Source organism: Ambystoma mexicanum, chromosome 11, assembly GCF_040938575.1.
Source record: "Ambystoma mexicanum isolate Mex_15411 chromosome 11, UKY_AmexF1_1, whole genome shotgun sequence".
Classification (NCBI taxonomy): Eukaryota; Metazoa; Chordata; class Amphibia; order Caudata; family Ambystomatidae; genus Ambystoma; species Ambystoma mexicanum.
In genome coordinates this window covers 836,896,019-836,912,553 of record NC_090934.1, presented here as the reverse complement: position 1 = coordinate 836,912,553, position 16,535 = coordinate 836,896,019, and the positions used below count along the sequence as shown (strand labels likewise).

Genomic DNA, 16,535 nt, shown 5'->3' with positions numbered 1-16,535 from the left:
TGGTATATAAACATGTTGCTGTTGTAAATGTGCAATTACAGCATTTTGTTTTCTAGTTCAGTGCTGTGACGTATACTGCACATATTTAAAATATAATTTAAAATATATAGGTCAATATGGGAGCCAATATAGGTGGGAAGATTGACAAAATCACCCAACGCATAGATAAGATCGAAGACAGACTGGAGGGAGTGGAAAATAACCAGGCCTCCATAGATACTCTTGAAACACAACTTGAACACAGGATCACGGATCTTGAACAACGAGAGGAGGAGTACAGGCAAAAAATGGACGATTTGGAAAATCGAGAGAGACGAAACAATCTACGTTTTTTTGGGATCCCGGAACAGGAAGGGGAGACGAAAGACAGCCTTAAAGCAACGCTTCATGATATTATCAAAATCTTGGCAGCTGACGACGAGATTGATGAACCAAGAACTGAACAGATTCATAGAGCGGGTGGTCCACCTGGGGGCCAAAGATCAGTCCTTGCCCGCTTCCACAGATACCAGGACAAGGCGAAGATTCTCGAGAAGGCAAAACGTGGGGGTGTGATCACCTTTAACGGAGCCCAGGTAACTATATATCAGGACCTATCTGCTATGACACTGGCGCTGTGAAGGATGTGTGGACCTTTAACGAAATGGCTGAAAGAGCGGGACACCCGGTATAGGTGGAGATACCCTTTCTTGCTTTCTTTTGAACACGAGGGCAGGAGAATCAGGTTACAATCAGAGAGGGAAATAAAGGCATGTATATCCGACCTGGTTGATCCCCGTGAACGAAGGGAGGAGGGAAACGCCCCCAGGGCTGAGGGGCGAGGGTGGAAACTTCAAGGACCTAAGAGACAAAGGGTCAAGGGGTCGAGAACATTTTCGGCGCGGTAACAATTCCCCAGAGGGGGACAAGTGAACTGGTCCAGCAGCAACCATCCTGACACTATGGGGGTATTCTAAGCAGAGGCTACTGTTGGTCCGAAGTTATAGGTAATGTTCAATGGCTGAATGTTGAAGCTGAAAGGGGGGGGTTGGGGCTCAGACTAATGTGATGTTTATTTGTGGACAAATGAACGCGTGATGATGGTCCCTACTGGTGGTTCGTTGCTAGTTCAGTGAGGCTAACTGGACCTGCTCGGATGCCGTCATATAGGGGGGGGGGAGCGAGGGAGGGAGGGAGGGGGAGGAGAACACAACACATGAGGGAGGGCACATTGGAAATGGAAGACGGAAAGACCAGAATGGTCCTCTTAATTGCTGCCGAGGAGAGGAAAACATCGATGCTGGTTAGAGGCATAACTCACAGCAGGGGGCTGCTTACTATGATGGATACTCAAATGTCACAAATAGATGGCTACCCCTAAAGTTAGCGCCCGGGACCCCTCGAGAGTGGGGACGCTTAACGTTAAGGGGCTTAACTCACCCACCAAGAGGCCGTTAGTGTTACGAGAATTCCGGAGCGCCAAAATGAACATCCTGTTCCTGCAGGAAACCAAGTACATGAAGGGAGAGGAGAGGCCTATCCTAGGGAAACGTCTCGGCCTGGAGTTTTGGGGCTCCGGTCCATTGCGCAAAGGGGGTGTGGGAGTCCTGATAAGAATCCTGGACAGATACAGAAGGGCGAGCACTGTTGGTGGTGGGAATCATTGGAAAAGTGGAGGTAACATTAGCCACAATTTATTTCCCCAACGTAGGGCAACTCAGGTTCCTCTCTAAAACCATCCCCAAAATAATGTTGGAGGCTACGGGTCATGTTTTGTTGGGTGGGGACTTTAATCTATGGGCCGACCCCGGCTTGGATCGTAGAGCAGGCAATCTGACTGTCAATAACGAAATGAGAGGGGACCATAATGACTATGTGAACATGATGCAAATATACACATTAGTTGATGCATGAAGGGAAATGCACCCTGACGCGAGAGGTTACACATTTTATTCCCCCCCGCACAACACCTTCACTCGAATAGATTATATTTACCTTTCACGGGAGCTGTACAATATCACATCACATCTCACTCTGAGATTTCCCCAGTAACATGGTCCGATCATGACATGGTCATCGCCGCCATACAGTGGGACCACTTACCGATCAGAGGTGGGAAATGGAGGTGCAATGAGACCCTGTGGAAGGATCCTGTCTTTAGAGAAGAGTTCGAGACGGAGATTAGAGAGTACTTCAAAGCTAACGACACAGGGGACATCTCCAAACGGGGAGTGTGGGAAGCGGCAAAAGCAACCTGGAGGGGGGTCCTTATGAGAGAGGGGGGGCACGAAAGAAAAGAGAGAGAACCCTCATTGAAAATAGGCTACGGAGCGAAATATGCCGCTTGGACAGGGAAGCCAGGGAAGGGGATACCACAGACCTTGATAAGATCCAAGAAGCTAGGAAGTAACAGGAGGAACTTCGCCACCTGGAACATGGCCAGATAACATGCAAATTACATCTATTAAAACAAAAGTTCTACGAAAAGGGGGATAAAGCTGATGCTTTGCTGGCTGCTAGACTTAGGACGCAACGGGCAGAACGAAGGGTAAAGGAAATAACACAGTGCACTCCTGTCCAAGGCAAGACAAACTATCCATCCCTGACCTGTTCGCAAACCTTTATAAATCCCTATACTCTTCTGAAACTGATTCAAACTTGCAAGAGCTAAATAACTATCTTGCTGACACTGATCTTCCCAGAATAGCTGAGGAAGACTCGGCTCACCTTGAGTCCCCCATAACGGAAGAAGAAGTACATAATGCAATCAAACGGCTGACATTGGGTAAATCCCCGGGGGAGGACCGGCTTCTATAAGACCTTCAGCACCCTCCTAGCCCCATTTCTGACTGAATTATTTAATGATGTCCTGGATTTGGGACCCGCCCCCGACTCCTTCATCCAGGCACTCATATCGGTCATCCCCAAGGAGGGTAGGGATCCCAAATGTTGCGGGTCATATCGCCCCATATCCCTGCTGAATCTTGACGCCAGGATTTACACAAGGGTACTGGCTGCCAGGCTTGAGATTCTCATGCCCCACCTCATCCACCCGACCAGGTCGGATTTATAATTGGGTGACAAGGGGCAGACACCATGAGGAAAACTCTTCATTTGGTTGCAGCTTCCCAATCTATGCATGACTAACCTGGGTTGCTTTCCATTGACGCTGAGAAAGCATTCAATAGAGTTGAATGGGAATTTCTTGCTGCAACCCTCCGTGCCGTGGGTATAGGACCAAGATTTAGAAAAGGGATAAAAGCGGTGTACACAGCACCTAAAGCGGCAATGTCAGTCAATGGCGAGTACTCAAGATGGTTCAAGTTGAAACGCGGCACGCGACAGGGATGCCCTCTTTCGGCCATACTCTTTGCCCTTTCAGTAGAGCCTCTGGCCCAGAAAATTAGGAAGGACACCCAAATTGAGGGAATGAGAATGGGACAGGTGAAATATAAGGTGGCGCTGTACGCCGATGACTTACTCCTCCATGTGACAAACCCCAATACTTCCATCCCCAGGGCACTAAGCCTAATAGACGCATACGGCTGAATATCAGGCTTTAAAATTAACGGGGCTAAGTCGATACTCTTCTCCTTACAAGGATCAGTGGAGCTGAACAATGAAAGATATTCTTCCCTGGGCCTCATGATAGAACACGAGACACTACAATACTTAGGGATACAGGTCACGAGATCTCTCTGAGATCTATATGGGGCCAACTTCCCGGCCCTCCTTCAGAAATTTCACGCGGACCTCGCCAGGTGGGATAAACTAACTATATCCTGGCTGGGACACTTAAATGCAATTAAAATGACATGTCTCCCGAGATTTTTGTACCCCTTTCAAATGCTCCCCATCCAAATGCTGCGCCAATTCTTTACTGAAGTCAATAAAGCGATTATAAAGTTCTTGTGGTGGGGGAAAAACCAAGAATCGCGTATACCAACCTGACGCTGCCCAAAGACAAAGGTGGGGTGAGCCTCCCGGATATTCGAAAATATTATGAAGCGACCCAGCTAAGAGTCCTCATTCCCCATCTCCGTAATCGAAAAACACCACAATGGGTTGCCATGGACAATCACTACCTGTCCCCGGCGACGGTTTCTGAGTGGCTATGGTCCCCCAAAAGGAGAGTACTAAAGAAAACTAAACACCCGATGTTTGAAACCATATGGGATATATGGCAGGAGGGCAGAGACATGAAAAATATCACTACGTGGCCATCGCCTCTAAGTCACCCGTGGCCCCTGGCATCAATGACAAGATTCCTAACGTAGAGAGATTTCAATCCTGGTATGAGGAGGGCCTGGAGAGGGTGGGGCAACTTCTAAAAAAGGACTCATTTATCACACTCCCAGACCTGGAAGAAGTGCTTGGAATTGGCAAACTGTCCATATTCCACTTCCTGCAAATTAAGGGGGTCCTAACAAAACCTGAATGGAAGGATAAATTTGAATGGGACCTCACCCCATTCGAGTCGATATTGGACTCTAGAACCGAAACGAAGGGACTAATCTCGATTTAATATAGAACGCTCATAGAGGCGGGGGATGGATCAACAGAACCTCTTAGACTAAAATGGGAAAGGGATATTTGGGACAGTATCGATCCAGAGATGTGGGACAAAATATGCCAGGCTGCACCCAGAGCTTCAATCTCATGCCAATTTAAGCTACACGCAATCAAATTGCTCAACAGATGGCAATACGATCCGCATAGGCTCTCCAAAATGTACCAGTCATCTAGCCCATTATGTTGGAGGGGTTGTGGATCCAAAGCGGACTATTGGCACATGTGGTGGAGCTGCTCCCGAATCCGAGTGTATTGGAACAAAGTCCTGGGTTGGATCAGGGACCTAGATGGGATCCAGAGGATAGCGGACCCCCTCCTATTACTATTTGGCTTTGAAAAAATCAGTGATGAATGGAGGAGGGCCACAGATATAGCTGCACCACTGTTACTAGCCACGAGAGCGCTCCTGGCCACGAAATGGAAATGTCCCACTGTTCCAACCGAAAAAGAGTGGGTCAATGCAGCCTCTAATATGTGCAACATGGAAAAGATCACATCGTCCATACATGGGAAATATGCACAATGGGACATCCTATGGATGGAGTTCCTTAACAAATACATGCCGGAAGGGACATGTTGATGCCCACAAGTCCATCAGCCCCACGGCCGCACATTGGGAGACAACACCTGTAAACAGAATGCAGGACAAGAGACAACGAGAATCTATACTGACTCCCCAAACAAGGTGGTCCCCAACACTTACCACATCTGTTATGCAACGTACCACACATTAGAAAGCACATTCCTCTGCGGCAGTTCATAGAGTATTGTAGGGTGGGGGGAGGGAGGGGAAAAAACAGGGAGTACTCTTGACAGTTAACGACATTTTGAATGAAAAGTTGCGTGCAAACAGAAAATTCATGAAAGCATCGTCAAAATGTAGATTTGGATTGTGATTATCTTAGCTTGGTGACGACAACCTTCTCTTATTTCTTTTTTTTCATGCTTTTTTGATGATTGTTAATTTCTGGTGATATTGTTGTAACTTGTTTGACGTAAAACCAAATAAAAACAAATTAAAAAATATATATATATATGTAGGTCCAGGAAACAGCCATGGGAAAGGTGTGGTGCTACATTTATTGTGGTTTATGATGAACAGTAGAAATATGTACCTACTTGTCACATGAAACATTAAGAATATTACAGAAAAATAAAATGTTAATTTCAGCACATACTATTCTGTGGTCTATGATGCCTATGGTACAGTTCAGAGCAAAACTCTTTAGCTGCAAGTATCCTGTCACAGCAAAAGCACTTTGAGGTGGTGTAAATGCAGGTCTATGTGCAGTGCTATAATAAAAAAGTGTTGCCACAAACTTACATAAATCTGTCCCTGTTAACATTTTAACGGTGGTTGCTCCCCTGAGTAAGGCACTTCTCTGTTAAACCTGGTTGCCTGTTGGCAAGTTGAAGATATTGGTGTTCTGCCACCAGAATAAAGCATCCAAGGGCAGGGTATCCCCCCTTTTACTTCACCCAGAAAACGTCTTCAACACTTTCCTATTCTGCGTTCACTTATTCTTGCATTCACTGTTTACTTTTTAATAGGCTGCATCTTTGATTTGGGGTCAACAGTTGGGTATGGGTAACAATATGGGTTAGAAAAGAAGTGGGGCAAGGGAGATCTCCCCCTGTAACGCCGAAGTGAATGTTAGAAGAAGTGAAAGAATTAAAATATATGACGAAGTGAATGCAGAAGAAATAAAGACATACATCCCCAGTGGCAAGCTGTCAGTTGCTACCTCTTGGCACAGACAATTGTGCATAAAAATGCCCCCAAACCCCAAGAAAAGGGGTGTAGTGATACAGCTAGAAATTAGGCTGGGAACATTTTGGATGGAGAAGGGTACTTCAGAATGCTGCACAGCCCACTGGTGCTCCCAACACCCACATTGTTTCTTTGCACACAGCTGAGGGTTTCTTATGTCTGCTTCAGTCATTGTGCTAAGGAGGATCAGTTGTATTCAGATCCACAATCTGTGAGTTCAAGCATGAGTTGCACCCTACAGATGTTTCTACATGTCTTCCTATACTGTGCATTTCAGAGTGCGAAAACCAGAGAGTGTAGGCGTTTAGGTTTATTTTGTTGGTGAAAGTGGGTCCCGACCCTACAGATGTTGATTGTATCAATGTGGTCATAGTAGTGCTTTATTGCAATGTAAGAAGCTGCATAGACTTCTCTAACTTGCCATGATGCATCTATTCCATTTTCCAGGTAGCCGCTCCTGATGCTGTCACAAGATAGACCCTTGAACCTCCCTTTCTGAATTTTTCATGACCTCGTTTGCATTGATCCCAGATGCCTTCAGCCATGTCTTGGCAGAGTTTGAGTCTCTGGATCCATTACTGTCTGCACTCCGGTTGGATTCTCAACGACTGAAGGTAACTCTGGGGCTCCACACAGCATGTGATATGTTTGAAGAACCTGTGTATTTGCCAGCTTCATCTGTATTTGTGTGTGGAAGAAGTCACATTTCTTTGGTATTTGTGATGCAAATGCAGTCCCACCTTTGTAGCATAACATTCACATGACGCAAAAATGAGAACTTGAAAATGGGGGAAAATCTTCACTTGTCAACTGATCCCGAGGGAGGGAGGGGGGGAGGCGGGATGTGTGTGTGTGTTTGCGTGTTCGTGTGTGTTCACTAGCGTTCACGCCAGTGGCACCAGCGATGGCAATGCTTCTCTAGACATGATACCAGAATGTTTTGGTGAACACTATTAGCAAACACAAAACCAATCCACTAGCACCAGGGGAGTACCGCGAGAGGTTGGTGGTGGACTCAATTTAGGAAGGATGTTTCCGAGTCGCCCCTAGAGAGGGTTTAATACCCAATTGTCCAATAGGGATTAATTTGTCTCTCCGCTTAAACATAAAGAGGTCTGACTGGGTCTGACTCTAGCTCGGGTCACACATATCCGGTTCTATGTGATTTGATCATGGATATTTTGTCGAAGGCAAAACCATCAAATAGTTTTTTTAATTTAAGACCGACCCATCCCACCTCACCCCCTCCACCTTAATTATTATCCTTACCCACCCCCCACATTTGCTTTCGACCAAATGTCCTGCAATAGAATCTTCCTATCACCATATATCCCACTTCTAATACCACTTCTGGTAAGTCAGACAAATAAGACGGACAAGAGGACATTGTTCAACAGAGTTCATTAGCCAAAAGGAAACATCAAATAACCCTATAGCTATAACAATGGCTCATTAACTTTAAAGAAAATTGGTGCTCATCAGTATATCACACAAAAACTCTGTCCTCATTCCAAAACCTTTTCTATCCTATGCTCGCCCTATCACAACAACATAACAATATAACTTGGCCTAAGTAAGTTAACTCCCAATACACTACGCTTAAGGTGGCTGATTTCTGACTTACACCCAATGTATCCTGCTGGTATAGTTCAACAAAAAGAAGTTATGAGAGTCCTTCTCTCCCCAAGAGAGAGTCACTCCTGGTCTTGAGGAAAATTGCCAATCGAGTGGATTGTGTCCTCCAACGTATTCCTCATCTTAGATGTATTCCATCCAGCTTTGCTGCTCTTCGGAAAATTTTTCGGCAGAGGGCGCCGTGCTTTGATGACGTCGAGTCGATGGTCCCTCGAATGCCTCCGTCGAGGGTGATGTCATCGGGTTTATAACTAGCACGCGCTGCGCCCGTTGGCCTCCGTTCCGTTTTTCCGCAGTATACGTTGCTTCGGACATTCGGCACGCCTCGAGTTCTGTGAAGAAATATAATATACAAAGAAGAAATATGTCCTCATCATCGACGCCGACCACGACCCCGAGATCGGGATTCAAAAAGTGCAAGTCGTGCGGCTCAGAAATGTCGATCACGGACCCACACCGTGAGTGTTTCTGGTGCCTCGGAGAAGGCCACGACCTGGAGGCCTGTTCAAAGTGTCAGGCGATGACGGGGAAGGCTTTGCGAGAAAGGAAAGGAAAGCTACAGGTAGGTCGAAAAGATCAAAAAGCCTCTAGCGTCGAGTTGAGACCCCATGAGGAGAAATCTACTCAACGCGAAAGGCATCGATCTAGATCCCGAAGCGAGTCTCATCGCTCGTCGTCTTCGTCAAAAAAATCGAAGGAACGACTCCACAGGTCTCCCTCCACCTCGTCGTCAGACGAGTCTCCGAAAAGGATGAAATGCCCCACGAAACATTTGTCTTCCGAAGAGTGGGAAGCATTCAGGGTCAAAATGATGGAGGTGTTTGAGAAGGCGAAGCCTCGGTCCGTGCCTTCTTCGGAAGCCGGCCGGGACCGTCACTCCGGCGCCCTCGAGCCGGGTGATTGAAAAAGGAAGGATAGGGAACCTTCCAGGACGCTGAGCGAAAAACGCTCGAGTCGAGTCGACTGCTCGAGGTCACCGACGCCGTGCGAGACCTATCACACCTTGAAGGGAAAATCGTCGAAGACCGCCTCGACGCCCTCGAAGCAGACCCTGTTGACGACCACTATAGTGTCGACACCGTTGACGCCTTTATCAACGTTGACGCCGAAACCCTCGGCGCCAAAGGCTACAGCCAAGCCAGGGAAGCCAGAAAAAGAGAAGAAGGTTACAAAACATGTAATTTCCTCAGAGCCTGGTACTACACCTCTTCCTCCTCCTCTCCCAGAGAAGGTTTTCAAGCCTCTCCCTAAGAAGGAGTTTTTCAAATCCTTGACCTCGGTTTTTGAGGAACAGGAGAGATCTGATGAGGAAAAGGTACCTTTTGGGTTGGAATATGGCACCCCAAATGTCCCAGAATGCTTAATCTCAGAGGAAAGCAGAATGAGGGATTTGGTGGAGTCTTTACACAATGCAAGTGGCATTGACATTTCTCCTGAGAATTACTTTGGTAAACCAGATCCAGGAGAGCATGCCAGTCCATCTTACCGACAGTTAATGACCAAGGTGGTAGACTACTTGGGATGGGCTAAACCACCAGCCCAATTCATCCAAGATGATTTAACAGACATGACATTTCTCCTGAGAATGACTTTGGTAAACCAGATCCAGGAGAGCATGCCAGTCCATCTTACCGACAGTTAATGACCAAGGTGGTAGACTACTTGGGTTGGGCTAAACCACCAGTCCAATTCATCCAAGATGATTTATCAGACATATTGGACCATGGTCCCACTGAAGACCCAGTACTACCTTTTCATGTAGCCTTGCAAAACAGGGTGGCCAAGAATTGGGAAACTCTGGATTATATTCCTCCGGTAAATAAGTCCCTCGCATCAAAATACCGCCCAGCCAGTAGCGACCCCGGCTATCTGTCAAAACATCCAACTCCCAAGAGTCTGGTCATACAGGCAGCCACAGCTTCCAACAAACTTGCGTACCCGTCTATCCCTCCAGACAGGGACGATAAGCGTGTGGATGGTTGGGCACGGAAGGTATTTTCAGCCGGGAGCATGGCATTAAAATCTGCCAGCTCCACATGTGTCTTGGCAAAATTTTCATACACTCTGTGGGAGTGCATCGCAATGGCGGCGGAGCACATACCAGAAGGGGAAGAAAGGGAAGGGTTCCTAGCCATCGTTAGAGATGGAAAGGAGGCCATGCAGGAATCCCTTCAATCTGGTTTGGACACTGCGGATAGTGTAAGCAGTTCCATGGGCACTAGCACGGTAATACGCAGATTTGCGTGGTTACGGAAGTCGGGTTTTGCACAGGACGTACAGAACCGCCTTCTGAACATGCCTTTTGACGGGTCTCACCTTTTTGGCAACAAGGCTGACGAGAGCCTTGAGAGGTTGCAGACCTCAAAAGCAACTGCCAAATCTTTAGGAGCTGCTATTAGGCAACCTCAGCCTTTTCGTGCGCAAGGGCAGTCATGGAGGGGACGATCCTATCGTTATTACACCTCATATGGAAAGGCGAGAGGAATGGCCAGTCAAAGGGGCCAGAAAAAGGCCACTCGTGGTGGACGAGGAAAACGTGCTAAGCCAGCTCCAGCTGCAGCCTCTGCCATCAGCAGCTGCAACATCCGCCACAAAACCACTTTGAGGACTTGCATCACAAAACACCTGTAGGAGGCAGGCTGTCACAGCATCTGCAAGAATGGCGAGCCATTACTTCAGATGTTTGGGCTCTAGAAATAATAGCCCAAGGCTACTGCCTTCCTTTTCTAAAGCAACCTCAAAGCAATCCACCAGGGAGACACCCGTTGAAGTCTCCAAACCCGCTCCTACAGCAGGAAGTTTTAACCCTGCTGGAGAAAGGTGCCATAGAACCAGTACCTGCAACGTAGAGGAACAAGGGATGGTACTCCCCGTATTTTTTGATCCCCAAAAAGGACAGAGGACTGAGACCCATCTTGGACTTAAGAAACTTGAACAAGTTCCTCAGGAAGGACAAGTTCAAGATGGTTACCCTTTCTCAGATCCTTCAGGCCCTTCAACTTCAGGACTGGTTGGTGTCATTGGACCTCCAGGATGCTTATTTTCATGTGCCAATTCATCTCAAACACAGAAAATACCTGAGGTTCGTAGTTGGCGACTCAGACTATCAGTTTTGAGTCCTGCCATTCGGGTTGACCATCGCCCCGAGGGTCTTCACCAAGTTAATGGTAGTGGTGGCAGCGCACCTCAGGAGAGGGGGGATTCATGTCTACCCCTACCTGGACGATTGGTTGATCAGAGCGCGTTCTGCCGAGCAAGCACTGGATCATCTGAAAGTCACCTCCACAAACTGGGCTTCTAACTCAATTTCAAGAAGTCACAGATGACACCTTCCCAGCAGCTTCATTATATAGGAGCTGTACTAGACACATCCTTGGGAAAGAGCTCGCCTCCCAAGGCGAGGGCTCAAGACATTCTTCAGATGGTTTCCAAATCCCAAAATGCCCAAAATCTCCAGGCTTACGACTTTTTAAGGTTGCTCGGCCTCATGGCATCCTGCATCTTCCTGGTGCCAGAGGCACGCTTTAGGATGAGATCCCTTCAATGGGCTCTAAAGACTCAGTGGTCCCAGTTCTCGGGTCAAATGACAGATCTTCTTCAGAATCCGAACAAGGTCAGACAAGACCTTCTATGGTGGACCTGTACAGAGAACATCCTAAAAGGAGAACCCTTTTGGAAACCATGGCCGGAGATCACAGTAGTGACGGACGCCTCACTCCTGGGGTCGAGAGCTCTGTCCTCCAGTACGTCTTCCTCAGAGAGAGAACCTTCTCTCTCAAATGGAAGGTCAGGTTCTCCATCCAGAGGTCAAAACACTCAACTTTCATGCTTGGTATCTGAAAGGCTGAGATACAGGGATTGGAACCTTCCAGATGATGTTATGGAGGTGTTGCTTTCGGCAAGAAGGCCAGCAACAAAGTCTCTATACCATTGCCCTTGGAAAAAGTTTTGCGACTGGTGCAGAGAAAAGAATGTCGATCCTTTTCTATGTTCTATTCCGGAAGTACTATCTTTCCTTCTGACCCAAGCACATAGAGGTCAAAATATTGGAACAAGAAAAGGTTACCTTGCGGCGCTTTCCATTTGCAAGCACTCATCGGAAGAATGCTCCTACTTCAAAATTCCTTTGATAACACAATTCTTAAAAGGTCTCACTAATGTGTTTCCTCCTCACCCATTTCAAGTACCGATTTGGGATCTCAATTCAGTCCTAAAATTCTTAATGTGTGCTCCTTTTGAGCCTATGCACACGTGTCCATTAAGATTACTAACGTGGAAAACGGCCTTCTTAGTTGCTCTAACATCAGCAAGAAGAGTGAGCGAATTGCAGGCACTGTCTTCTGGGCCACCCTATACTGTGTTCCATAAGGACAGATTTGTATTGAGGGTTAAACCATCATTTCTACCAAAAGTAATATCTGATTTTCATTTAAGTCAGAAAATTGTTTTACCCACATTCTATCCTCCACCTCCTCCTTCTAAGGAGGAGGAAAGATTACACAGACTGGATCCAAAAAGAGCTATAAGCTTTTACATCTCTAGACTTTCTAGACTTAAAGAGTGGACAACCAGTTGTTTATAAGCTACACAGGAAGGAAACTGGGTCAATCGGTAACAAAACAGACAATTTCACGCTGGATCGTACTTTGCATTTCAGAATGCTACAGACTACCAAAAAAAGACCCACCAGAAGGGTTAAGGGCTCATTCCACCAGAGATATCACCTCTTCCACGGCCCTTCAAAGAGGTGTTCCAATAAGGTCCATTTGCGAAGCAGCAACTTGGTCTTCACTACACACCTTCTCAAAATTCTATAATCTGGATGCTTCCCAGTCTAGGGAGCTGACTTTTGGAAAAGCAGTGCTTTATTCTGCCATCTAAAGGCATTGGGGGAAAAAATCGGACCCCTCCTCCAGAGAAAGTATGCAAAATACTGCTTTGGGAGTCTATCTAAGATGAGGAATACGTTGGAGGACACAATCCACTCGAAGAACAAGTTACTTAACAACTGGTAACGTTCTTTCGATTGGATGTTCCGCCAACGTATTCCTCATCGCCCTCCCAACCTACCCCTCTGTAGAGTTTTCCGGGTTATTGCCATCTCAAATCTTGCAAGGCTGTTACCTGTCTGCTGGCACAATCTACACAGTACAAGATCACAGGCAAAAAAAGGGGGAAAAACAGAACTGAGGCTAATGGGCGCCGCGCGTACTACTTATACACCCGATGACGTCGCCCTCGACGGAGGCCTTCGAGGGACCATCGACGCACGGCACCCTCTGCCGAAAACATTTCCAAAGAGCAGCAAAGCTGGATGGAATCCATCTAAGATGAGGAATACGTTGGAGGAACATCCAGTAGAAAGAATGTTACCAGTTGGTAAGTAACTTGTTCTTTCCCAAAGTTCCAAAGGTTCCAAAAAAAGAAAACCGTTCACAAAGTCTGCAAAGTTCCCACAGTTCCCCTCCAAATCTTTTGCATCAGCCCCTCATGGATTATTCTGCTTCTCATGCTGTATCTCTCCTGGTTTGTTTGCACTCCCCTCGTGGGGTATTCTGAGGAGTCCCTCGTGGGCTGCTCTGCTCCTCCAGCTGGATGTCTCGTGGCTTGCTTTCTCCCCCCCCCTCGTGAGGTATTTCCATGGTGAGTCTCTCAAGGACTACTCGGCTCCTCTGGCCATATGTCTTGTGTCTTGCTTTCACTTCCCTTGTGAAGTATTCCCAATGTGAGTCCCTCATGGGCTTCTCAGCTTCTTTGCCCTCCTCCTGGGTACCTGTTCTTCTGCGGCATGGCTCGTTGTGGAAGGTGGCTTGTCCATTCGTTGTGCAACCGTGACTTTAATATCTCTGCAATTGGATCGTATGCGTTGGTTCCTCTTGCCTGCGACTGGTGTCAGGACAGCAAGGCACCGTGTAGTGCCTGTGGCAGCGGGTTGTTTCTCCCTTGGTTCGGCACCTCTGCGCTTCTCTGGCTCTCTGCCTTCCTGAACTCAGCAGCATTCCGCTGGCTCTGGATTTGCACTGCCCACCACGTTCTTGGCGTGTTCCTGCCTCCGGGCTCCTTGGGATAGGGAGGCGCTACCTTCCGTGTGCTCCAACACAGCTCGCTGTCACCTGCCCTCAGGCTGGCTCCCTCCTCATCTGCAGGGGGCTGTAAGGAAGGCATGGTATCAAACAGTGAAGACAGACACAGGTGATCCCAGTTCAAGGGTGTTTTTTGAATTTCAAATGGGTTAGTTGAACACCTATCTAAGCCTAAAGCTAAGATGGGAGCAAGCTATGACCATCAAACAATAATAATGCAGTCCTAGTCAAGTCTCTGTCAAATAAAAGGGCCTATACTAATAAACCTATTGCCAATCCTTACTTCTAAATACAAAAGGGTGTGGAACAATTGTGTATGCAAAAAGAAAAGTGTTCAAGAAATAATAGGTCAGGACGGTTGTGCAGTTGGCTTCCCTTACTCACGTATTCAGCATGGGGCAAGGCTGCACGTTCGAGCTTCGCACACACTCTGGCTTCTTGGCCACGAGGATACAGTTCAAAGCACAGACATCGGGGCCTTCTGCCAAAGCCTCTTTTCCAATAACAGTCTCCTATTGCAGAGGGTCTGTCGTAACAAGCAAAGTCTCAAAGTTCCATTCCTATCAGGATGTTCACATGCACAAGTTCTCATTTTCAATGTTCATCATGGGTCGCCCTCTTCGGGCTGAGACCCCCTTTTCATCACAATGCTCACACTTGGTCTACCTCGTTCAGACTTGGACCATGGATCTCTCTCATTCAGGCTCTGATCCTCTTGATATGGATCTCCCTCGTTCGGGCTCGAATCCTCTTGAAATCAATATCGAAGACTTTCTAATGTGCAATGGGTTTTACTTTTATCTGTGTGAGGAAGTCTAATGGAAGTCAGATGTGAGTGATTGTCAGTAATTGCCTGACCTCGCCTGACCACAGTAGCTGGATATGTCAAATACACTGCTCGGGTGCAAGTCTGTTTTCTCCCAGAACGGGGTGTCCGTGTGAAAGGGCTAGAAAAGGGAAGGTGGGGATGGGGGGGAGGAGGGAGAAGGTTCCCATGTATCCTACCTGGTAGGATGGGGGTAAAGGTGTTGCAGGGGGGAGGGCTACCGCATCTCGCCGTCCGGTTTCCCATTCCCACTCCCCATTACCCCTGTCCTAGGTGATCCTCCCTCACTGGTCCACCCCCAGGTTCTGGGTCCAAAGGCGATGGCAGTGCAGAGAGAGAGAGAGAGAGAGAGAGAGAGAGAGAGAGAGAGAGAGAGAGAGATATATATATATATCTCTATCGGGTGCAACACCTGGTTTCTCACAGGGCCCAAACCTTTTGAGGAGACACCATTGGTCCAGTTCTGCAGGTACGGGTGTTACTAAAACAGGATCAGAATCGATGCCAGTCCTTTTTAAAGCACCTTGCACATTAGGGGATCATTCAATCACCATATATCCCATAAGCATTTGGGACTCTGAATGACACAGAGATGTAATAGCAGCTTTGCTTGGGGATTCCTTATCCCTAAGGGGGGAATCGCCCCCTGTGAGATCCTGCTTGCCCTGTCCCCTAGGGGGTGTATTGCACAGAAAGCAAACTGGCCACGGATTACCCACACAGTATCAGAAGAACTGGTAAATGCCCTTCTTTTTCATAGCTAAAGCGAATATCCCCAAATGAACTATGCCGACACAAGAATTCTCAAGCTCTGCAATACTGGACTACACATTGGAGGTCTCCTTTAATATTCAGAACCACTACTGACCTAGTGGTGACAAACACAATAAGAAAGATGAAAACCTATTCAGTCCATGGGCTTTCCTGCAAAGCTGATATGGTTAAAAAATAGGGTTAGAGTACTCGCTTCTGTCCTTGCTCGACAGTCCAATGCATCGCTGATAACTGGCACCATTTCGACGTCTCTCAAATTTGCCACTGTTGCCCCCTTCGCAAAAGCCAATGTGTAGCATGCTTCCTACTCTAAACAATTTCCCAACGTCCCAGCTGAAGCAAACATTTTACCTTTTTTACTCTTGGACTACATTAAGTCTAACCTTCTCCTCTGACTGCCACTCTGGGTCCAAACCTTGTAGAAGTACTGAATCAACTCGACTATATATTGGTGCAAAAATCCTCATGGATTGGATAAAAAACAAGTTGTGGCCCTAAACCTTCTGGACCTGTCAAAGACTAAACCAGTTATATCTAACCTTCAGTTATAAAAAGCTTTAAAATGCACTGAAAAAGAAATAGCATTATGGTTAAAATGCAAAATCTTTAAAATAAACAATGAAACATTGAAACACGCCACTTAAGATTATCAATGCAATTACATATCACCTGTGCCATGCACAATGGATGATGTCACAGATGACATTGCATATCACATCCTCCATTTTTGAATACCTGAGGGAAAGCGGATAGTGCGATTGCATTTATGGTATGAATGACTGCAAGCTGTGCCTGGGGTCAGTAGCAGAGGCAGCCTTTGGTGCCACAGAGTGGCAAATAGCTCCTGAAGGATTCTAAATGATTCAAGGGTGAGCACTCAGAGGTTGGTGAATGT

General features: G+C 47.0%; 1 protein-coding gene across 2 annotated transcripts in view; it reads left to right on the top strand.

Annotated features, from left to right (window-relative positions):
- HPS5 (HPS5 biogenesis of lysosomal organelles complex 2 subunit 2) overlaps positions 1–16,535 on the top strand; it is a 1,306,927-nt gene that overhangs the window by 34,950 nt on the left and 1,255,442 nt on the right. For both annotated transcript variants that reach the window (XM_069623788.1, XM_069623787.1), the window contains exon 2: positions 6,770–6,936. In XM_069623788.1, the coding sequence (XP_069479889.1) occupies positions 6,829–6,936 (108 nt within the window). In that variant the 5' untranslated portion in view covers positions 6,770–6,828. The remainder of the gene's footprint in view (positions 1–6,769; positions 6,937–16,535) is intronic.